The 24,431-nt window shown below is 38.4% G+C and overlaps 1 protein-coding gene and 2 long non-coding RNA genes across 7 annotated transcripts; 1 reads left to right on the top strand and 2 right to left on the bottom strand.

Annotated features, from left to right (window-relative positions):
- Positions 1 to 3,075: 3,075 nt before the first annotated feature.
- Positions 3,076 to 4,536, bottom strand: LOC135159780 (uncharacterized). Its single transcript, XR_010298455.1, has 2 exons — positions 4,178 to 4,536; positions 3,076 to 3,340 (listed from the first exon to the last, which is right to left on the bottom strand). It is a non-coding gene; the product is annotated as an uncharacterized LOC135159780 (long non-coding RNA).
- Positions 4,537 to 8,168: 3,632 nt separating this feature from the next.
- Positions 8,169 to 13,237, top strand: LOC135173159 (uncharacterized). The gene is made up of 4 exons (XR_010301263.1): positions 8,169 to 8,318; positions 9,609 to 9,973; positions 10,468 to 10,692; positions 12,836 to 13,237. It is a non-coding gene; the product is annotated as an uncharacterized LOC135173159 (long non-coding RNA).
- A 3,033-nt stretch (positions 13,238 to 16,270) lies between these two features.
- Positions 16,271 to 23,656, bottom strand: LOC135173155 (chymotrypsin-C-like). 5 transcript variants are annotated; one of them, XR_010301259.1, is made up of 5 exons: positions 22,984 to 23,656; positions 19,531 to 19,710; positions 18,688 to 19,052; positions 18,151 to 18,375; positions 16,271 to 17,078 (listed from the first exon to the last, which is right to left on the bottom strand). XR_010301259.1 is itself a non-coding variant. In XM_064139848.1 (5 exons), the coding sequence occupies exons 2-5, from the start codon at positions 20,850 to 20,852 to the stop codon at positions 16,908 to 16,910; spliced, it is 1,005 nt and encodes a 334-aa protein (XP_063995918.1). In that variant the 5' UTR covers positions 20,853 to 22,941; positions 23,037 to 23,655; the 3' UTR covers positions 16,271 to 16,907. The 5 variants fall into 5 exon arrangements, 2 of the variants coding, with proteins under 2 accessions (XP_063995918.1, XP_063995917.1); XM_064139848.1 differs by lacking the exon at positions 19,531 to 19,710 and adding an exon at positions 20,609 to 22,941 and having other exon boundaries at positions 23,037 to 23,655; XM_064139847.1 differs by lacking the exon at positions 19,531 to 19,710 and adding an exon at positions 20,609 to 22,941 and having other exon boundaries at positions 23,001 to 23,655.
- Positions 23,657 to 24,431: the final 775 nt, after the last annotated feature.

Below are 24,431 nucleotides of genomic sequence, written 5' to 3' on the forward strand. Positions count from 1 at the left end.
GAGGAGACGTAAAACGTTAATTTTGTCCATTCTTCTTTAATCCTCTTAATCTTCAGTAATTTGGAGTTATCTTGAGTAGATATGATTGCTTTCGTAGGCCCATCTCTATGATCGTCTTCTTCAATACTATAACCATTGATTTCGGAACGGTTCATCGCCTTGAATCTAAGTAGGTGCTGTTGAGTTTCAGTAAAAAATTAACTCTTCCCCATTCAAATATGTGAGAATAAAGACATGAATCCGGCGGATTTGCATTAGTCTTCATTGGAAGACGAGCAGCCATAGCTGCCCATAAGAAACAATGTTAATGAGTATCCTTTTAATTAAATAACGACTATTTTGACATGGGTATCAATTCGCTGTTCGATGAATTTTTGGATCGCTGAGTTTTGAATTCGTTGATATTGATCACCAAATGTATTAATTGATTCAAAAAACTAGGCATATTCACATCTGTACATGCGGTGCAGGGTCGGTTAAACAGCGTGGACAAGGTAGAGATTGATAGTTTTTTCTCTCGACAGTTGAATCCCTGCACAGTGGTGCTCTCATTGTCTGAAAATTCTGTGTACAGTTGACCATTTGTACAGTTGAACAAGTACGAACGGAGCCCCCCCTTTTAAAGTGGAGTAAGCCATGGTACCATAAACACTTTCCATTCAGCTATTTCTCTTCTTTCGATTCAAGATATACATAAAGATGGATTAACTTCTAGATTTTTAAAAGGAGTATTCAGAGAAAAACCGAGTGAACCTAGACACTCTACAACCTGGGACGTGACTCCAGTATTGAATAACCTTGAAAAACTTCATCTTGTCAATAATTTAAGGGGTTACTCTCATGTGAACGCCTATATTTTACCACTTTTTAGGAATTTTTTTTTTATGCGGCAACAAACTTCAATCATGTTGATTTTTTAATATATTTTTATTTGTGAAATGCACCCCGAGGTATCTCACGCTACCTCGAAACCTAATTTTGTCCGGTAGTCTTAATTACGGGTGTGTGGCTTTCTAATATCGGGATTACGCGACAGTTTCGCTTTCGCACCCGGTCCGGTCTAAACTGCCGCAGCGAAGCTAACTTATGCAAATTGCATGATAGGACAATTGCCTGTGTTTTGCTCTTTGACAGTTAGAGCTTCGTTGATGCGCACCACGAAGAGATGTGGTCAACGGCAGCTTGGTTTATCCTCTGTAACTCCTTACGCGAATCGGCCGACATGACCGCGACAAGTTGCGGAGGGCATCGAACATGATGTTGCAGCAAGCAGGGCCGCCAGGCGGCACAAGCGCTAGTGTCGTCGAGGGAGTCATTCGCCGTGTTCGCGGAATTTTATAGAGAATGCATGTGGCTGAAATGAATGAGGCCAACCAGCTCTCGTTGTCGGAGACGGGAGTCGTGGGGCAGGAACCCGGTAACCTTCTCCGGGTAACCCTGGCCCGGTTGGAAATATGAATGCGAATTACAGTTACAACTTCTCTTTTCTTCCTTTTCTTTCTAAGCTATCTCTTTTAATCCCAAATACCCTTATCCACTTTTCACATTCTGGGTGTCAGACTGACACCAAGGACCACCGCCCTGAGTGTCCCCGCGGGAGCCATGCCTGCGTCAGTCACTTGTGACCTGGTGCCGTCATGGTTGCTAAGTGTCCTTCGGCCATCTGAACCGGCCGACAGTATGGATTTTTCCAAACCCCCCCTTGGCAGTGGGTAATGGCCTAAGTATTTGATATTATGTAAGTAGAGTAGATTAATAGACCATGCGAGGTTTCCGAAAACCATAACCTGGCAAGGTTGTTTTCATCCTACCGCATTGAGCAAGCGGGGCCGAGGTCTGATCCTTGCGGACAGCCCGAGAGGCCGGCTTGGAAATCTGTTGCTCGCTCCAGGCGATTTTGACGGTCCGATTGTCAAAGTAGCTCTGCAGCACTTTAAAGACATTCTTTGGGTAGTCTTGATCCGCCAGAGACTGAAGGACTAGGGGCCACCACACGTTGTGAATGGCTTCCGAGATGTCGAAAAGGATGTTCAATGACGTACCTCTTGTCGGTACCGGGACTGACCAACTCACGCTACCATACAATCGTGTCTTCCGTGGAGCGTCCAGGCAGAAAGCCATATTGACGTCCTGACACCATTTTGAACAATTTTGAAAATGGTATGGTTTGGAGTCGGACACATCTTTGTGAACCCCTTTCAGTGTACGAAGTGTGTCGACTTTACAAAGGGTGGGAAAAAGGCGTGCGTAAGGCAGGCGCTCATTTTATTTTATGAATCTCCACTCGTCAGTAATCCGTCAGGAAGCCAAATTCTTCCGGCTGGGCAATAATATTCACAACCTAATCGAAAAAGTAAAAGACCTCCGTCAAAATGGAATACTTCTTGTATGATGGTGCTGCCGAAATTATTCCAAAAATTCGATTGGTGATTATAAAAGTGGAACCACCACTGTCACGCTGTTCCGAAAAAATTAATTAGATCTGATTTTTTGTAATAAATTAGTGAATTTTCCTATAATTTCTTTTTTTTTGCTTAGCATGAGTGAACTTATGTAAGGATATCCTAGTAGTTACTGAAGGCCATAAATAAATTGAAGAAGATTAGATGAAGTTTTCAGTCTCCTCGTTGGTTCTGTGGTAGCCCGAAAGCTCGAAAATACTGCCGTAGAGGTGTCAACCGGTTTGAATTTGATGAGAACAGTTCAACGTGTTCGGGCTGCTGTCTAAGTAATAGCTATCACAACTTGAAAGTTGACATTTTTAGCTACAAATGTTGCTGTATTTTTTGACAATTTTCTCAAAATGAATTTTGAAAATTCAGAATTTTCCAGCCCATACACACAGACATAATCGCAGAAACACGGTTTTGTTGGCGGTTCTGTGCGATAAAGAAAAATAGTTGAAGGAACACCAATGTTCTTACTTCGGATAAATTCACCTAACAGTCTCTGTCAAACGACATAGCATGAATGTAATTCACCATTTTCGACTCCACACCAAGAACCTTAGTTTTGCTTCAACTATTGTTTTTCATCACATAGAACTTTCCTTTTCCACTCACAATACCAATGGATAAAGGAACACAAAGCTTTGTTTATTTCCAACTCATCTGTACAACTTTTGAGAGGACACATTTTGATAGATGTTTTATTGTATACATCCCACTCGTCAGTAAAGCTCTTTCAGGAAGTCCAATTCACCCGGAATGCCAATAATATTCATAACCCAATCGAGAAAGTAAAAGACGTCCGTTAAAATATAATAGTTCCTCTCAAATGGTGCTGATACCACCACTCCAAAAATTGTATTGTTGATTATGAAAGCGGAACCACTGTCACCCTATTTCGAAAGAAGTTATGAGATCAGAATTTTTTGTGATTAATTAGCAAATTTTCCGATGATTTTTTTTCTCTCCCACGATAATGTTCAAAAAACTTGAAGATTCTAGGCTGAATAGTTGAAATTCCAAATATGACTGCAAAACATTTTAATCGATTTTATCGATTCGTCATTGATTGCCAATGTATGATTTTTTTGTTAAATTGTTTGAGAGAAAGAAAATCAACGAAATTTGAAATTTTGATGGCGAACTTTGTTTGTGTAGTGCATTGAGTTCTACAATCAATGCAATTACCGATATTCCACCATTTTCCTTAGATTCAGAAATATAACTCGTAAACTCGACTGGTAGATGGGTCAACTTTTTTAAGGATATCCAAGTAGTTACGTCAAATTGTAGAATTTGCGGTTATTGGTGGGAGAAACGAATTTATTCGCCGAAGCGTTAGTCAATGATTACAGGTTTTAATTCAAGTACGAATTTAATGTGATTGTGTCGATAGGTGAGGCATCGTTAGACTAGTTAATCGTCACGATTTGGTACTGTCCAAAGGTGTGTAACGAATTCCTCTGGATGCGCGTCACCGTGTGGGTGGGTGTATTAGCCACCGAGCTCCTGCCGGTGACGTCAGATAGTCGACCCTCAGGTGGTATGTAACGAGACCCGACAAAATGACTACAATATATGACTACTTTGTAGTCATATATTGTATATGACTACATACAATATACAATACAACACAACTACAACAACAACACTACAATACTACTACAACAACAACGCTACTACAATATATGACTACTTTGTAGTCATATATTGTATACATAAAGATCTACCTGTGGCCATATTGTAGAATATAAAGCAGATGTAGACCAAAGAAACTGAATTCAATTTCCCGAAAAACATTTTCGTCAGCGTGAACGGCACCGAACTGAACAAGAGACGGGTCAAATCCAGTTTTATGTATGAGGTTTTATGTTGTAAAGTTTAGAAATGTTTATGCCTGCAGGAGTTTATTGAACAACTCTGTGCAATATAGTAGAATCGTTCGGTTGAGGTGACCTTCTCCATTGATAACATCTGTACTAAAAAGTAAAAAAAAACAATCTAATTTCAGGATACATTAGGGAATATATCCGAAAATAATTACATTCTTTTTCAAGTTCGAATTAATACTATTATTGTCCTGCCTTTGTATTCGTCGGGTGTCGTGTAGAAAACGTTACCTTCATTAAATCATATAACATTTTTTCACAGGTAATAATTTTGTATAGTTACTTGGCGGCCTTAACATTGCTAAGATACGCTAGTCCATGTTTTCCGATACAGAAATTCGTTCAGTTGAATGAATTCACATAAACATAAAACATAATATTTTCTGAACCGGGAAGTGGACTCGTGAAAATTTTAATAGCTGTAGGCTATTAACATAGTCATTAATAGCGATAAGCTGACATAATTTGAAATTTTTCGAAATGATTTCAGCTATTGAATTCTCCAATTTCGAAAAGGTAATAATCACATATAATACCACAAGAGCTTCAAAATTATCGAGTATTTCCCGACAGATTTGTTGCAAACAAATGAAGGAGTCAAGTTTTTTAACCGGAAAAACTTGACGACTTCGTTTGTATGCAGGGAACCTAGAGGGAAATACTGGATAATTTTGAAGCTCGAGTGGTATTCAGGAGATTATTTTTCCCACCCAAATTTCAGCCAATAGAATTGCACCATTTGTTGATATTTTGTATAGCCTACCTCGAATATCAGCGATTATTTTTCCCATCCAAATCTTGGCCAATAGGATTGCACCATTCGACGTTATTTTGTATAGTCAACACGGTATTTCAGCGGATATTCTTGGAAATTTCACTGGAAATTTTGCATGTTGATATATATAAAAAAAAACAAATGTTGAAGTAACCCTCAATTGTATCTGACAGATTAAATGGCAATTCGTTGAAAATTATGTCTCATGGTGCAATTCTATCGGCCAAGATTTGGATGCAAAAAATAATCCCCCGAATACCACTCGAACTTCGAAATTATCTGATATTTCCCTCAAGGTTCCCTGCAAACAAATAAGCTCGTCAAGTTTTCCAGAAAAATCACTCGCGCTTCGCGCTCGTGATTTTTAAACTGGAAAACTTGACACGTTCATTTGTTTGCAACGAACCTATCGGGAAATATCCGATAATTTCGGAGCTCTTGTGGTATTACATGCGATAATTTTTTGAATATTTTGGTAAACAAACGACACTTAACCAAATAAACCTCTTTTCATGTCATGGCACAATTCTCTTGGCCGAAATTTGGATAGGAAAAATAATCCCCTGAATACCACTCGAGCTTCAAAATTATAGAATATTTCCCTCTAGGTTCCCTGCATACAAATGAAGTCGTCAAGTTTTTCAGGAAAAATCACTCGTGCTTCGCACTCGTGATTTTTTAGCCTGAAAAACTTGACTCCTTCATTTGTTTGCAACGAATCTATCGGGAAATATTCGATAATTTTGAACCACTTGTGGTATTATATGTGATTATTTTTCCTATCCAAATTTCAGCCAATAGAATTGCACAATTTGTTGATATTTTATAATTTTCAACGAATTGCCATCCAATCTGTCAGATACAATTGAGGGTTACTTCACCATTTGTTTTTTTTTATATAGGCAACATGAAAAATTTCCAGTGAAATTTCCAAGAACGTCGAATGGTGCAATCCTATTGGCCAAGATTTGGATGGGAAAAATAATCGCTGAAATTCGGGGTAGGCTATACAACATATCAACAAATAGTGCAATTCTATTGGCTGAAATTTGGATAGGAAAAATAATCAAGGGACATCTGCACACACCCAAGGTGATTAAATTTCGACTTTTTGTTTTGCAGAGCATTCGGCATACCTTTGAAGTTAAAGCACGAAATAGAAAGAAATGCTGCCTGTCGGAAGGAAAAATTCCTTTGTGAGTGCGCTCATACGGGAAAATGACCAAGGAAATGTCTTGAACTTAAATAAAAGACACGTTCCAGACATTATTTTATTGATTCAGGCCATCTGAAAATTTTGCTATGTCGAGTAAAAATCCTGGAAAATGGGTGGAGCGAAGGTAGTACCAATTGACAAACAAAATATTTATTGTTCACAGTTTATCAATGCATTTTTTACAATATTCATATCTCATTTATGTCGAATTGTACGTTTTTTATTTTATAATTTTGACAAAACTTCATTTTTCCATTTATTGATTTTCGAGATATTTGAAAAAAATCGGTTCACAACGAAATGGAAAGTTATCAAAAAAGGTTAGAATAATCAATATCTGTGATTTAACGAAATTGAGCTTTTCTTGGAAAAGTTTGAAGAGGATACACAGGATATTGTTCGATGTCTGATATCTGGTAACTACCGTTTGCTTCATATAATCGCGATCACTTTCTCGCTTGTGTGATGTTTTATCCTTTTTTTTCTCTGGCGTTAATGGGAAGTATTCAATTTGAATAGAAAATGATTCCTCATTTCATAATTCGCAAATCCACATCGAAGCCTCTTTAGCGAACTGGTCCCCTCATGTGTAACGGTGAGCACATACGTCTCTTATTAACAAAAGTTCTACTATTAAGTACGTCATGAACCGTTTTGAGGTAATGGGAATATTTCTCTACTTTGAAATTTGAAAATATCATATACTTGATGGAGTGCACCAACCTGAAATTTTCTTATATAAATGTGTGACTGGGACTTAAAAACTAAATATCATATAGTTTCAAAATTCACGCCAATTTTACAAGATTTTTCTGTGTGCCCTTACGACACATGTGCCGTACGCAACAGGTGGGTAACGTGCTCTATGATATGAGGGCAGGGGGGACGACGTCATTCTCCACCAATCCCCGCTAATCAGGCATGCGCGACAGCTGGCCTCGCTCGCAACGCATGCGCTCTTAACTCCTAACGCATGCGCCCTTGCTCTTGGCGACGCCGAGTGAGTAGGTTTCAGTCGAACCTTCCTGAGAAGAACTTCTCAGCGCATCCTGAATCCTGCAAACAGAGAGATAATCGTCTCTCCTCCTTCACTCTCAGTCCTTTTCCTTCCGAGCGCCAATCAGCCACGTGTCTCCATTGTTGCATCACTTCCGGTGTCCTCGAGGACTGCATTGTGGCTCCGTGATCAGTGACGTCTCTCAATCCCGAGAAGCCTGACGACATCTCTCGGGTCCCTGACGATCCTGTATGGCCTCGATGTCCCCAGAAGGAGCGCAGTGGCGCAGACATTCAAACTCGGCACAATGCAAAAAAAAAGAAAATCAACCCCATGAGAACCCTGTTCTCTTCTCTCCCCTCAACTCGCGCCACTGAAGGTGACTTCCCGTCTGGTGGAAATCGCGAAACGGTCGAGACCCGTAACTGGTGAAAATACCACGTTACAAGATATGCGCATTCAACTCGTGAGACGATTTGCGACTTCGATTTAGTAGGCTAATTTTGGAATAAAACTAACCTTCGTCCCTCGTTTCGCCCCTTGGAGGTCTCATTTTTACCTAAAATTTATATCCGTGTAGGATGTATTGTTAGTCAAGTATCAGCCTGAATAAAAAAATTATAGATCCCATCTCATAGCGGTCTATGTGGGCTCGCTGTAAACCGTATTTGGAATGAATAAGTTCCTCAATTTTGATGGATTGTGTAAACTTTCTAGCGCAGGTGTTACCAGTAGTGAAGGTCACCTTGGCGAGCGGACGGTTCTACCATATGGCACTGACTTGTTTAATAAACTTCTACAGACATAAAAATTCCTCACTTTTACAACATAGAACTTTGCCGTATTTCACAGATATCCAGTGATACATCAAACTGGCTTTGACTCATCCATTGTTCACTTTTGCTGCCTGTTACGCTAACGAAAATGTTTTTCGGAAAATTGGTTACAATTTCTGTGACCTGCATGTGCGTTATATTTTACAATGTTATTAAAGGTAAATCTTTAAAATTATGTATCTTACATTTGTTCCATCAAAATTCGAACTAGCATCTCGGAGTAGTACAGTAAAATACGGAATATAAAATAAAATTTGGAATAGCATTTAATAGATCAGGAACTTAAGTTGAAGTTTACGAGCTTTTATGATTAATGAAAGGTGTTTCGATAAAACTGAAAAAAATCATGAGACGGATTTTCGTGGATTTATATCAGTAAAAAAATGGCCGGTAATTTTCAATGAGGCCAGTGTCAGCGACTGATCGATTTCAAATAGAAAACAAGCACGTGATCAATACTTGGCTCGTCATCATTTTTTTTTAATTTCTGCAAATTCGATTAATAGTATACTGCCCAAGACATTCACACCAATTCAATTTCAAAAATGAAAAGATAGATATGCGCGATGTGAGTTAGTTGTGGTGTTGGTATTGGCCAGGGAGTTCAAAAAGATATATTTAAGCGGTTGGTAACATGAATTTCAATAAAGCAATACATTTCTGTAACAACCACTTGATGGATTCTACCCACACAACAACTAATACTTTCATATCATAAAAGCTGTGATGATGTCCCATTTTAAATTGCTATCCCAATGTTTCATTAAATTATTGATTGTAGAAACATTGCGGGAAACATGAAAAAAAAACGGAAAAATGGCAATATCTCGTGATTTTTGTATCAACAGGCATGCGTATTTTCATATACTTTATATGGTTCCCATGGAGACGAGTATTTTCAGAAAAAAAGGACATCTGTGGAACGGTTCATGAGATATTCAAGGAAATACATTCACGCAAAAGGTGTAATATCTCTGGAACCACCTAGCCGATTTCTAGGTCGGGATTTACCATTGTCCCAACCTTCGTCCAAGCTTGGATACCGAGCTACAACCAAGCTAGTCCAGGCTTATACCAAACTGAGGATAACCGCGATACAAGCTTCAATATCAGATACGATCTGTCGATTTTAATTGCGATCTAAGCTGGGCACCCAATCATTAATCAATGCTCCCGTTTACCGAGAGATTATTCATCATCACTGATCTAATTCAATTTTAACGCCATAGTGATCCCTAACTGATTTGGCATTCATACAACCTGATTCGCGATCATTAGTTGAAAAACTTTCGATGTTTTTATACGCACACAGAAATGACGTAACAAATATCGTTTCATTTTTGACAAGTTGCAATTAAATCAGAGAATCCGAAATCGTTCAAATACAATGCTCCCATTCCGAATAAAAAAAAATTGGAACCAACCCTTTACATAAATGTTAATTACAGATGTAAATGGCGAACGACTACGAAGAATGGTCAATGCCTATGACGCTACAATTGAAGAATTTCCGTCACATGCCTTCGTTCATTCTCTGTATATACGGAACGGCAGATACTCTGGTTTCTATTGTGGAGGATCACTTGTTACCCATTTTCATATTCTTACTGCTGCACACTGTACCTTCCACATCAATGAACGGACAGACTTCGTTCACTCCCTTCGTCCGGAAGAACTTTTTGTTACACTAGGGGTTAATAGACTGCAGGAAACTTCCGACAACTACAGTGTCATAGAAATACATAGACACGAGCAATACCACGTGCGTAGTTATCGCAATCCTTGGTCAACTTACGATATAGCCATTCTCGAGGTAAATGAATCATTCCTAGCTTGGAAATTGATAATGTGTCAAGTCATCGGCTCAGATTCGCTGACTGTAAAAACTCTGTCAGGTTTAGTTTTACGTGAAAGCTCTGCAATCGCATGATTTTGGAATTCCCTAATTTTACGTGGAAATTATATGGAATGGCTTGAAACGCAAAGATACAACATTTGAGCACCATATGGATATCGGCGTATAGTCAACGTCGGTCCCATGATTGTTCATAAATTTTCATTTTGTTCTGAACCGGTTTTCGCAAATATCTCAAGAACTATCAAACCCATTTCAATTTCTCACCTCTCAAAATTTTCGTCCCAATCAACTCCATCGCAAATGATTCCAAAATATACCCTCATTGATATCACGTTTTCAAGATATTTAATTTTTTCTGTTTTGTCCAAAAAAATTTTGTCAGCACGGTAAACTTGAAAACCATTCCTACATCAAGGTGAAATTTTTCATGAAGTTTCCGCTTGTTTCAGTTAGATGAACAGGCAAGTCTGTATACTACAGGACAAATTATTAATCTGCCATGCAACCATCCAGCCCTGGGTGATAAAGGCATATTGCTCGGAGCCAGCCCCCCATCTGCCCAAGATCAATCGGGTGGAAATTTGCAAAAAGCTCAGTTTAAAGTAGTAGAGTGCACTGATTGGGAAGAAACTGGCCTAATTTGCGTCTCTAGCAAAACCGCTACCGTGACACTAGTAAGTACGCACCTACACAATCTCTACACGAAATACTTAGCGAATTCTAGTGTCAATTCGATGACGGCTTGAGAGCGAATCACATTTTGTCGGAAATTTTCCTCATGAAAATTCCTACCAAGAGATTTATGCTACATGACTGCTATTCTAACAGTCGACATGAAATTCGACCGATAATTTCTGAGAATACAGCTACGTTCTTCGTCTCTAATCTGGCATAAAAGATCTTCACCAAAAGGTCAACTTAAGGATATCCAAGTATTGAAAACAATGTTATTTAGCCAAATTCCTTTCAACACATCTGGAGAGAGATCAAAAGTTTATTTCGAGCGTGAATCCAATCCAAGTTTCCGGATATTGTAATCAGAAAAATAAATTATCACGCACAATTACTCTAAAAGCAGTGCTCTTACATCCTCAATCTCATTGTTAGTAAATGTTGAGTCGTGATTTTCAAGTCCTTCTTGATTTTTGTTCTTATTAGAGGTATCCAAATTATTACTGGGTAATTCCCCCACATCTGTCCCTCAATTTTTGCCACTTAGTTCCTGTCATTTGCGCTATACACCTTATTTTTCGTTTTTCGCATTTATCCTTATAAAATCATTTTCAATATACTAAAATTGCTAATCCTGTGTCACTAACTCCCCTGTCCCCATGACCATCACCAGCGTCCCAGGGGACCTTCAGCGTAGCTGAACTCTATGAGTCCCAATATTTACAGTATTATATTTCTAATACGTCTTTACTCCGGGTATTCCCCAATTTCACAATACCGAGCCAATCACAGCGTTTCTTGCTAGACTTTGTTAACGTACAAAAGCCGCGACTTGCTCATTTTTCGTCAGTTGCAACAGACTGCGCAACGTTCAATACAGTCCACTGTATTACCGTACAAATCAGAATAAAATTAATTCATTGTTTATTTTTATTAAGAAGTGTTATTTTTTTCGAGTTTTGATCAATCCAAGGTCTACCACGGGGTTCGGAAGTATCTTTTAAACGATACAGTAATGTGAGAGCGATTGTTCACATGTATAACCGCATATAAGTTTGGTCGTTATAATTTCAAGAATTTGTCAAAATATTGAAAAATATAACTATCCGGACAACTAAGAGGAAAAAATTGAGTTGAAAACATTCCGATTTGAGCAGTGGACATATCGAATGGTTTGAATGCGAGGACTCCACTGATTTGGCAACATGGTATTTCCTCACACTATGCAACGTGTTCCGAATATGAACGTAAATTTGTCGCTTGAAATGTTCTAAATATTAAAATTAATTATTGATTTATAAACAAAAACGGTTTTACGAATTTTCGTGACAGTAATCTTCTTGAGATTTTTCTTCCAATGGCACTTCCGGAAAAGCTTCCTTCGATTCAGTTCTTGCCAAATACCCTTTCCATTCCTGTCATCAAATTTACATTTCACACAAATATGAAATGAGGTTATAAGAGATTGACGTATCAATCGAGCCTATTGTCCAAGCTTGGAAACCCTCACCTGGGTATCAGCAGCATGCAGTGTCGTCGTCTATTCAGCATACGATATAATGATGAGAGTCAAGAAGAAAAATTAATTCAAGAAGAAAAATTAATCGAAATATTATGCAATAATTTTTCTAAATTCTTGCGACAAATTTCTTCATTCATTATATAATAATCTGCATTCATCGATAATTACGAATACACTGTTTATTGAAGGTGTTGAAGGAAAAAAATGTCATTTGCCGTAACAACTTGGATACCCGTAATTAAGTTGACTGATCTACCAGTTGGGTTTATGAATTATATCTCCGAATTTAAAGAACATGAATTGTAGAACTAAATTCATTGCATAAAGAAGGTTGGGACGAAAATTTTGAAAGTGTCAATTTTCTTCAATTAAAACAACATTACAATGGCTTCAAAATACTCAGATGTACACCAAAATAGCCATTTGATGAATTGATGCGTCGTGACAAACTACGTTAGGTAAAAAATAATGTACTGGAAATCAATGACGTATTGATCAAATCGATTAGAAAAACTTCAGAGCCATATATTCTGAACGGTAACTATTCAGCCTAGAATCGCTAAGTTTTTCGGACATTGTCATGTATGAAAAAGTGCAAAAAATAATTCATCTTTTTGAAACAGGGTGACAGCGGTTCTGCTTTCATAATCGGCAAGAGAATTTATGGCATAATCTCGACAATACCACTCCAGAGGGACTATTATATTTTAACGGATGTCTTTTACTATTTCGAATGGATTGTGAAAGTTATTGGCTTGCCAGATGAATTTGACTTCTTGAAGGCCGGTTACATTGATAGGAACCTTTAATTTCGGCAATTAAATATTATTCTGATAAGAATTTGAAGAGGATTTACGATTAGAAATTTCAAGCATTTGTTTGCACATATGACGAGCGAAATTATATCTTTCTCTCATTGTACTGGCTAGTGGGGATGCATGAATTGTAACAAATGTTGGTCAAAATATGTCAATCCAAAATTTGGAGAGATGAATTGGAGATAAAAAAATTATTTTATTCCTTTATCCATTGGTCTGTTAAATGTTAAATAATAGTTCTGTATGATCGAAAAAACATAGTTGGCGCAAAGCCAAGGTGCTTGGCGCCGATTAAAAATGGAGAATTAAATTGATGGTATGCAGTTTAACAGAGAGGATTGGGTGAAAGACTTTGCGACAAGAACTCGAAGACACGATGTTTTGTCTATCATGGCTGTGTGTTGTAACGTGGTATTTTTACCAGTTACGGATTCTCGACCGTTTTGCGTCTTTAGAGATTTCCATCAGACGGGAAGTCACCTCCATCAGGTCTAATACACGCCACGGCCGCAAGAGCGCGTCGTTCAGCGCTAGAGTTTCCAATATGATAGCTATCATTAACCTTTACTTTGATGAGTCTGTGATATAGCAGCTTTTATGAATTTCCCTTTTTCTCAATATCTCAAAAACTACGGCAAGCCGTTCAATTTTTTGTCGAAATATCGGTCCTATCAATAGCGATCGAAATATTCACATTTTATCGGGTAGAATTTTGAAATATCGCCGTTTTTAGGTTTTCGCATCATAAACCAAGTGGCACACAAACCTGCTAAATAAAATACGAACGCTGATGCATTGAGTCGAATAAATGTCGTTACTCAGGCGCAGGTAAAAGGAGACACGGTCATACTGGTGTAAAACGTGTGTATGCTAAACTGAAGTAACAATATGACTGCAGGGGAATTAACTCTGATGTTGAATACTACGTAGATAACTGTGAGGAATGTCAACTCAATAAGTTAGGAAGAGCCACGAGGGTCCCCTGACTCCGTCAGTACGTGACGAGGAACGATCGAGTGTCAGAGTGGTCAGTCAAATGTACTTTTTAAGATAACTATTAAAAGCCGCTTCTCGGTGTGCAACTCTTTGAGAAGTTACTGAATTTCGGGGGGATGTGGGATCGAAAATTCGAGTGAAGGAGGAGGATGGACATTGACTCTAACGGGTGTTGAATAGTCGTTCACTCGTGATACTGGTTGAGGGGTTTTTATTGCAAAATTTTATTGGAGGCCGCGTGACACCAAAGTCTAGGAATTATAATTATTTCATTTTTAACTGTTGATTTAAATATATAATGAAATATCGTTCTTTTACTGAACTGCGGTGATGTAGCTGACGTCGGTGATGTAGCTGAATTGCTGGTGATACAGCTGAATTCCGTTGATGCAGCTGATTTTAGAGATTAGTTGAAGTGACACTACCACATCGTGAGACTGACGAGGCCTAACTGACTCACTTGAGTTTTCGAGACGAGCTTGTTGAACGACTGACTCAGGTCAGTCGACATTTGTGGGCACTGGTCGTCTGTCATTTGATACCGACTGCTGTTAATTATTCACGTTTCAAACACAACAAAAATGCACACTTCGGTTATGCTCTAATTCAGAAATCAGGGTAATAAATGTGATGCTCTGTGTATGCATCCCCTAACGTTATCACTCCAGAGATAAAAAGAGGATTACTCTTATTGTACAAACCAATTACGTATACGATGGCTCTAGAAAGGTGAAACTATAAATTATAGGTCACAAGTTCGTGTGCTACTCAAAGCCATCATAATTAAAAATATGGGCTCTGACTTGTAAGGAAACCTTGTACATCTCCAACAATCGCTAGGGAGTTTAAAATGATCTACTTAACCTAATAGGGGTGTTGTGGACCACTGTGTCTAATCAAAGAGCGGAAGAGACGAGATATCTAGCTCCAAACACTTACCTGACACATGCTGGCACCCATGTGAAAGGTGCTGAACAACCCCTGGAACCCCCAATACAAGCATCAATTTCGCGTTCTGAGCATTTCCTTCAATTTCCGCAAAGAGTATAACTTTTGATTACATTAATCCCTATACTTCTGTCTCTCTTGTCTTCCTGTTATTCCTCCGACGGGTTTTCCCCTGGATCTTCGCGAAACCGAGTTATTTTTAATCAATAATAAACTGTTTGATCTCGCCTAATTCTGTTTTTACTTTTCTACTTTTCATTGGTGTCATTGGTCATGCTGGGTGTCAGCATGTGAAACACCAACCACCCCGCCACCCCGAGGTTCCACGCGATGGCCATATTGGTGTGAGTCATTCGTAGCTCGACACAGTCATGCTTGCTAAGTGTCCTTCGGCGATGTGGACTAGCCGACAGTATGGACCTCCCCCCCCCCCTCGACCACTTAGCAGTGGAAAGTAGCCTAAGTGTTTGATATCATGTAAGTAGAGTAGATCAATAGGCCTAGCGACGTTTCCGAAAACCATAACGTGGGAAGGTTGTTTTCATAATAATGCATTGAGTGTTCCTCTTGTGAACAATGGTGAGTCACCCTTCCACATGATGGCAATCGATAATCGCGAGGTTTTTCGGGTGGTCAAACAGTTTTGTAATGATTGGTAAAGGTGTGTTCCGCGTGTGCCGTTCATAAGACTTCTGTTTCATTATTTAAATAAATAAGTTCGGGTACGGACCATCAGCATGAACTCCAACAAAACAATAAATTTTGTAATAGCTCATACACACACCCAGGTGGGAATTCACCATTGGTCCAAGCTTGGACCAAGCGAGACTAGGCTAGGTTGGTTCGCTCTTGGTTTCCAAGCTTGGAACAATCTTGGCTAGCCCTTGGTTTGTAACGCCCGGCCGAGCTTGGATCCCAAGTTTGATCCAAGCTTGAATCAAGTTCGGCGTCCAGACTTGGACCAACGTTGATCCAAGCGTCACCCAATTTGAGATCAAGCTTCAGCCTAATTTGGTCATCAGCCTTCACCCAAGCTCGACTTCCAAGTTTGACTTGAAAAAAAATATATTCAGCTCGCTCCCCCCAACCCAAGCATTAGTATAGCCAAACGAAACTGTCAAAAGTTGATAACCCTTCCAATTTAAATTCTGACTTAATTTTTTTTCTTTGACCATCATGATCAACTTTATTTTTTTTCCACGAATTTTGTTAACAGTTTTCCGGTTTTGGCTCAAAGCCCTCCGATGATAACCAGTTAGAAATTCTCGAACTTGCAAAAAATGAAAGAAAATAAAATAAATAAATAATATATTTATTTACAAAAAATATGGATTTATATCTTTATGTAATATAAACTATTTATTTCACAATATATTGGCCCGAGCTCGGTTTAAACTTATCAATTCAAGCTCGCAGACTCAAGCTTGGATCAAGATAGGAATTGCCTTGGTAGCCAAGCTTTAATTCACAAGGAATCGCCAAATTTGGTTTTACCTAGGAATTACCATAGGTTCAACCGTGGTCAAAACTAGGAATCCCGAGGCTTGGTAACCGAGGTTGGACCAAGTTTGAGCCTATCGTCCAAGCTTGGAAACCCTCATCTGGGCAGACAAGATCTAAAAACCATCATATTTTTTGAGATTCTCCATGATGAAAAACAATAGTTGATGGAAACCCGAGGTTCTTGTCGCGGATTCTTTCACGTCACTGTCTCTGTCAAGCTATACTATAAGATGAATTTAATTCTAGATTCTCGACTCCGTATGAACAAGGTTAGCTACAACGATTTTTGTTCATCCATACGGAACTGTTGTTTAACATTTAATATACTGATTTATGAAGAAACAAAAGGGTTTCTGGATTTCCAATTCATCTCTACAAATTGTGAATGCATTTTGACAGACATTCGTTTTATTGTATACATCCCCACTCGTCAGTAAACCCCACTCAGGAAGTCAAATTCATCCGGTAGGCCAATAATGTTCACGATCCAATCGAAATAGTGAAAGACATCCGTTAGAATATAATAGTTCCTCTTGAATGGTACTGCCGCCGCTATTCCAAAAATTCTATTGTTGATTATGAATGCGGAACCGCTATCACCCTGTTTCAACAAAATTCATCAGGGAGAGCTCCGAAATTATCGGATATTTTCCGATAGGTTCGTTGCAAACAAATGAACGCATCAAGTTTATACGCGTTAGCTTATTTGTTTGTAGGGAACCTTGACGGAAATATCAGACAATTTCGAAGTTCGAGTGGTATTTGGGGGATTATTTTTCCCACCCAAATTTCAGCCAATAGAATTGCACCATTTGTTGATATTTTGTATAGCCTACCTCGAATATCAGCGATTATTTTTCCCATCCAAATCTTGGCCAATAGGATTGCACCATTCGACGTTATTTTATATAGTCAACACGGTATTTCAGCGGAAATTCTTGGAAATTACACTGGAAATTTTGCATGTTGATATATATAAAAAAAAACAAATGTTGAAGTAACCCTCAATTGTATCTGACAGATTAAATGGCAATTCGTTGAAAATTATGTCTCATGGTGCAATTCTATCGGCCAAGATTTGGATGCAAAAAATAATCCCCCGAATACCACTCGAACTTCGAAATTATCTGATATTTCCCTCTAGGTTCCCTGCATACAAACGAAGTCGTCAAGTTTTTCAGGCTAAAAAATCACGAGTTTTTAGAATACTTGGATATCCTTAAGTTTGATATTTCCTAATAGTCTTTTATCGCAGATCAGAGACAAAGAACCTAGCCGTATTCTCAAAAATTATTAGTTGACATATTAGTTGAATATTAGTCTAAAGAAGTTAAGGCGAGGTAACGCATAGATATTTACTGGAATCGTAGAGTGATTAGCTATATTATCATACGGATGTATCTTGAAACACGATAAAGTTGTACATCTACTTTTTGTCTCTTGTTTTTGACTCTTTCTTATGCATAATTCCCCAACACAGTGATATAATCTTAACATGTAAATACATTTGCAAGGTCCATGCTAACTGTTAACAAACTGTCTCACAATTCCCTTGGCAGAAATTTTTATGAGGAAAACATCCAACACAATGTGATTCGCTCTCAAACCATTATTAAATTCCCACTAGAATTCACTAAGTATAGCCTATAGAAAATCTGCAAGTGTATACTCACTGGCATCACTTTGGCGGTTTCGCTCCAGATGCAAATTATACCAAATACCACCCAATCATCGCACTCTACTACTTTAAATACAGCTTTTGTCAATTTTCCCATTAATGGGGAATCGAGAGATGTGCGTCCTGATGCCACCAGTGTACCTTGATCACCCAGGTCTGGCTGGTAGCATGGCAAATTTATAATTTGTTGTGTAGGACCTAGATCTACATGTTCGTGTAACTGAAACAAACGAAAAGTTCATGACAAATCTCCCGTTGATGACACAGACTTAACCCATAGTAATACCGGGGATTCGCTGAACTTTGACCCCCCCGCGACCAACTTTCTTTTATACACCCATAGTGCTCAAATTAAAAATTTTTATGTTTTAGCCCATTTTATATAATTTCCAAACGAAAATAGAAACTTTGAAAGTCGGACGATTACAAAGCATCCATTCGGAAACAAAAATGACAAAGTTTTCGCCGTCAGTGAATCTTAGCTGACAACTAAACAAGTTCTCAATTTTCAAGCTGGCAATGATTCATTTACCTCAAGAATGGCTATGTCGTAAGTGACCCAAGGATTGTTTATGATAAGCGCGTGATGTTTTTCGTGTCTATATATTCGCTTTACACTGTACTGGTAGACTGCATCCTGCGCACTATTCATCCCTACTTTAACGACGATTTCATTAGCAACTCTGTAGTAAACAAAGTTCTCAGATTGATTGAGATATACTGTACAGTGCGCAACAGTAAGAATATGAGAAGGGGTAACAAGTGATCCACTACAATGGGAAGGATAGTGTAAGCCATTCCGGATGTACACAGAACGAATGAAGGCATTTGACGGAAATTCTTCAGCTGTGGCGTCATCGGCATTGAGTATCCTTTTCACTCGCTCACCATTTACGTCTGCAATTAATATCCATGTAAAAATTTGGTGTCATATTTTGTATTGTATTTGATCGAGCTTTTGATTTTGTAATTCAAATTGCAAATTATCTGGAAAGTTGTGAAATGCGAAAAAACAATATTTTTCATGTCTTGTCTGTGTGTATCCGCTGGATACTTCGCCAGTTTGAAGAATAATTTTGAGAAAATTGTAAAAAAATATCGTCGAATTTGAAGCTAAAAATCTGAATTTGCAACTTGTGATAGGTATCATCAACCCTTAATTTGATGCGTCGTTTCGAGTCCATCCGTCGACCAATTCCTGAGTGATAACTACTTTTGTTTATTTCGTTACTCGTCAGTATGTTAAAAACTACTGCAAGTGAACACCATACAAAAGCTAGATGTAGAAACGTGTATACCCGTAAATACAAAGCTCGCGAGATATTGCTATTTTTCCGTTTTTTCATATTTTCATTATTCTATGCTCAATAATTACATAGAAAATCGGGATAAACCATTAAATTCGGTATTATCATATTATCTATGATATGAGGGCATCAGACGTCAGGTGGGCACAATCCATCCGGTAGTGGTAACAAAGTCACGTCACTTCGATTGAATAGCGTCGGTCGCCTGCTTGTTTTTCATTGGAAATTGTATGATCGATTGAACGTACCTGTAAGTGATGATCGATCACGTTTGTATGAGCTGGCTCATTCGAAGAAATCAAATAGATAGTAGCGTCTTTACTATGTTGTCCCGCAGAATTTCTCCAAAAAATTTCAATCTTTCCTATTGAACTACCCCCTTCTGTATATCCAATGTACTTCTGACTCAGTCGACATAACTTTTTTAAAGTTAATTAATTCGCGACTGAAAATAATAATAATAATAATTCTTTGGGTGGGTCAATATGTCAACCTTGTAAGGGATGGGAGTTTGATCTCGTCGGACGAGTCAGCCATATAACCTTGATCGACCATCACTTATAGGTAAGTTCAATCGATCATGCAATTATATTTCATCGTCATTCATTTCTGCACAGTGGTCACATACATTTTGCGCAACGCAAAGGTTTGCAGCGTGTACGTTGACATCAGTAGTTCCTTGCACCAGCTCGTCCTGTCTGGTCTCAAAATTATAGAAAATAAACGCCATACGTTTCAAAGTCAACTTTTTCTTACTCTGTGACGTAGGCATATACCACAGATGAGAAATATCTTCGTCCTTTTGACATACATTGTAATAATATTTATGACAAATATGATTTTGAGTTTTGCGATGATCGATTTTTGGATTACATTGTTCACACAATTTTATATCCTCACAGACGGTCGGATTATATCCACCGAGGGACCCTGGTCTCTTATGCTGTTCGAAGCACAATTGACCGTGAAACTCTCGATTACAGTATTTTATCAACAATGGTAGATTCACACAGAGGATTATTCAAGCACCTCTCACAAGTATGATCACAACATGTCCTTGCATAGTGTAAGGGTTGTTACAATGTTCGCAATAATATTTCACTCGAAAGAAACAAGGTAAATTTTGTATTGGCTCATCGTGTTTACCTTCAGGATAACACCCAATCGGCTGGGTATTTCGAACCGGTATTTTTCTGTTAATTATTTCAGGTATACCATCGCAGAGTACCGGGTGATCTTTTCCATTTTTCTTGAGGGAATAAACCGTGATAAGGCATCCTTCTTCAGCCAAGTATCGTTGATATTGAGCGACTTCTTGTAGACCACAGCCCTCGTCAGGAGCAATGACTCTTGCCATTCGAGTGAGTCTTTTGGCCTCCTCAGGCTTCATTCTATCCTTGCATGGCCGTATCTTATCCTTATCCGATCTAGTTTTTAATTTTTTGGCCTGTGCGTTGGCCGCAATAAGTGATCGGGCTAGGCACAAACCATCTTCATTCAAAAGGTGAAGAATACTTTTTCTACTCAACCCTCTTTTAATATCGTTCTCAAGAAAACCTCCTTGACGTACCAGGGCTACACCCACATGAAGTTTGATCCAAAATGTGTCTTGTGAGCTCACAAAATTACATAAATCTCAAAACTCATAACCGTTGATCGCACGGAGGCTTATCCAGGTATTGTTTCTTGGCATATTTGGAAAATTGAATGTAAGGCACATTCGAGTCATACCGCGTCCTCCAGCCCCCATAATTTTATTATACACGTCGCGAAACGCTTCTTGAAACCAGTCGATAGGATTACGTCCGTTAGGTAAATGGTTGATTGCAAACTCCATCACATGTGTGCAGAGTTTGAAACGTGGAAGTTTCTGGCTCGATCGTGGTATGGTCCTCAAGGCTGACGGTAGAGCTTCGATCTTTTCATCACGGCCATTTTGTTCATCTGAAATTGAGTTGATTGTTTATTCAATGTAAAAAATATGTCGGCAAAAAATTTTTTCTCGTTATTATAAGTGGTACAAAATTAGAGACTCACCATTCTGTTGCTCTAGTGAATCTAGATTGAACTCTTCAACAGTTTCTAAAGCCTTAGGATCACTTATCACATCTTCCCCACCACCATATTGAATATTAAAGAGCTCAGACTAGAAATTTGCAAATAAACCTCTATGAAAATTATTTTCAAGGGAATAGTCAGCGAATAATTGAAGATCAAAATTATCTATCTAATCAAAATGATCCTCTGGAGGTGCAGTATTTCCTTCAGAGGGACCACTGGACCCCGCTAAATCGTTTCGAGCTATATTGGGAAAAGTCAAGGGGTTGACTATTGGCGCCACACGAGGTTACTGCACATCTTCACCTTTTTACCTACTCCGCCTACGCGCATTGTCCTTCCACAATTTCCAAATACAAGATATTTTTTTGATATCATAAATTGTATAAAATGATGAGGTTTTGAAAAGAATTAATCAGAAGGCAATATGGACGCGAGGTGGAAAGATCCCTTTTCTACAATGATTGGCGGTTCCACGGGTTATGGAAAACATTTGAATTTCGTGAAGGTCTACCCAAATCTGGAGATGTTGATGATAATAAACCAAAATTGGGGCTCCTGCACGATTTTATGCGTGAATCCTCGAGTGGTGTAATAGTTGATTTATTTACGAAAGGACATCGTCATAAAAACCACAGTGTCACGTTTATATCTCACAATTTATTCCACCAATTCCAATTAATGACTACAGTGAAAAGATCAGAGAGACATATCACTGAATACAAATTACATCGTCGTATTTAAAAATCCCAGGGATCGTGCGCAAATTGTTCATTTGGCTCACCAAATATATCCAGAGGATCCAAAATGTCTGCACGAAGCCTATTTTGATGCAACTTCGGCGGCTCATGGCTATTTGTTGCTAGATTTGAAACAATGGATCCCCGAAAACTGTAGGCTTCGTATCAATGTGTTCCCCAGTGATCTCTGTCAATATGTTCATATTCCACGAAAGGATTACAATATAAGAGGAGAAGCTCTCAACCCCTCAACAGTGTCGTCCTCTCGATTCTTTCTTCGACGCTTCCCGTCTCTGTGATACTCGCCGTTGCTGTCCATCCTCTTTTTTCGCGATCTTAATGGATGTTCGTTTAAAATATTTTTTTTAGGAAATAAAAAACGTGCGGGACTTCTCGGCACCGCACAGGAAAACATAATGTCAACTGAGTCAGAAGTACGTTGGATATATAGCAGGGGGCAGTTCCATAGGAAAAATTCTATTTTTTTTGCATATTCTCTGGGACCACGTATTACAGACGCTACTACCTATTTGATCTCGAGTACAAGACAGCGAAATATAATCCACCAGTCGTTGAGATTTCATTCTACAAGCTAATTAACTGCCAGCTAATTCGCTGGTCTATTATCTTGTTCTCCCTCTATCTTATTTCAATTTACTACCCCAAGAAGCCAGTTCGGACCTTGAAAAAACAAATGTAAGATTAAAGATTTTAAAGATTTACCTTTTAAAACATCGTACAAAATAAAACAAATGTAGATCAAAGAAATTGGATACAATTTTCCGAAAAACATTTTCATCGACGTGACAGGCAGCAGAGTGAAGACTGAATGAGTCAAATCCAGTTTTATGTATCAGTGGATTCCGGTGTGACACGGCAGAGTTGTATGTTGTATTGTTTAGTGATTTTAAGGTGTGTGGGAATTTAGTAAACAACTTAGTAGAATATCGCAGAACAGCCTTATCGCCAAGTTGACTTTATCACTGTGCACAACATATCTATGTTCGAAAATCCAAAAAATCTATCTGAATGTACGTTAAAGTCAGGACAATATCGCAAAAAAATTACATTGTATTTTAAACTATAATTAATACTATGTTTCTCCATTTGTATTTCTTGTGTTTAGTGTGAACGTAAGGACATGATACAAACTTTTATAAACGTGAAATATTTTGTCCAGTAACTTGTTGATAGCCGTGAGAGTGCTAAGATATGGTAGTCTATATTCCCCGATACAGAAATTCCTTCATTGGTATGAATTCACATCAACGTAAAAACATATTTTATGAAGAATAAAATCGCCTCTTGAAAACTTTTCATCGTCATTAGCAATGGTGACCGGCCAATCGATCACGGCCTTTTTGTCGCAATCACAACATTCATTGTAAAAATATCACAGCCAAATAAGCAGAAACAAAAATATTACCATCCAAATGTTGACAGATAATCTAGTCAGCCTGCTCGTTATTTTAAATTGAGTTCTAATCCCCGCGAGTTTTTTTTCTGATGTGTCAATGGTGAACTGAGGAAATCCCGATTATTTCCATGAAAACTGAAGTTGACGAGCGAGATATTCTTCCTTATTGTTTACATTGGGTGTTTTCGCTTCGGAACTGATGACATTAATCAGTATAATTCTGGGATATAGTCAGTCCCCAGCAAGACCGTTGACATGGGGCTCAAGTTCATTCTTAATCAGCAAAGCAAACCTATGTTATTGCATTAAGGATATCGTTATACACGTTTTCAGGCTAATAATAATTCTATTGTATGGCGTTGTTGACAGTGGAAAGAAACTGGTCGTTCAGTTTTCATTCCCACTAGTTGCGATGAAACCACTGGTATGGTTTTGTCTATGAAGTTTTATTTTTTTTATCGTCCTTGGGCTTGTTCATTTACTCATCACAGGAGTTGTCATTGGCGAAGTACTCGAACCTCCTTGACATACTCCCGATGCTGCTGCTGTAGAAGCTGTTAAGGCTGTACATACATTGAAGCAGAAAACAGAAAATCAAATGAAGTGGCCAGTCTACTCGTTGGTTCTGTTGTGGGCCAAAACACGAAAATGCTGCTCTACAGTTGCCGAACCCATGTGACCTTACCCTTGAGGAATATTATGATTAATATCCTGCAACCGAGCCACTAATATTCGGGAATAGTCCCTTTAATAT

This window comes from Diachasmimorpha longicaudata, chromosome 2 (genome assembly GCF_034640455.1).
Source record: "Diachasmimorpha longicaudata isolate KC_UGA_2023 chromosome 2, iyDiaLong2, whole genome shotgun sequence".
NCBI classification, from domain to species: Eukaryota; Metazoa; Arthropoda; class Insecta; order Hymenoptera; family Braconidae; genus Diachasmimorpha; species Diachasmimorpha longicaudata.

Excerpts from the sequence above, each read along its gene's own strand:
- LOC135173155 (XM_064139848.1), bottom strand. The coding sequence starts at position 20,852 with ATGAAGCCTGAGGAGGCCAAAAGACTCACTCGAATGGCAAGAGTCATT. Across the intron at positions 19,053-20,608 it reads GATTGGGTGTTATCCTGAAG|ACGTAAATGGTGAGCGAGTG; the intron begins GTAAACACGATG and ends TATTAATTGCAG. Across the intron at positions 18,376-18,687 it reads ACGACATAGCCATTCTTGAG|TTACACGAACATGTAGATCT; the intron begins GTAAATGAATCA and ends CGTTTGTTTCAG.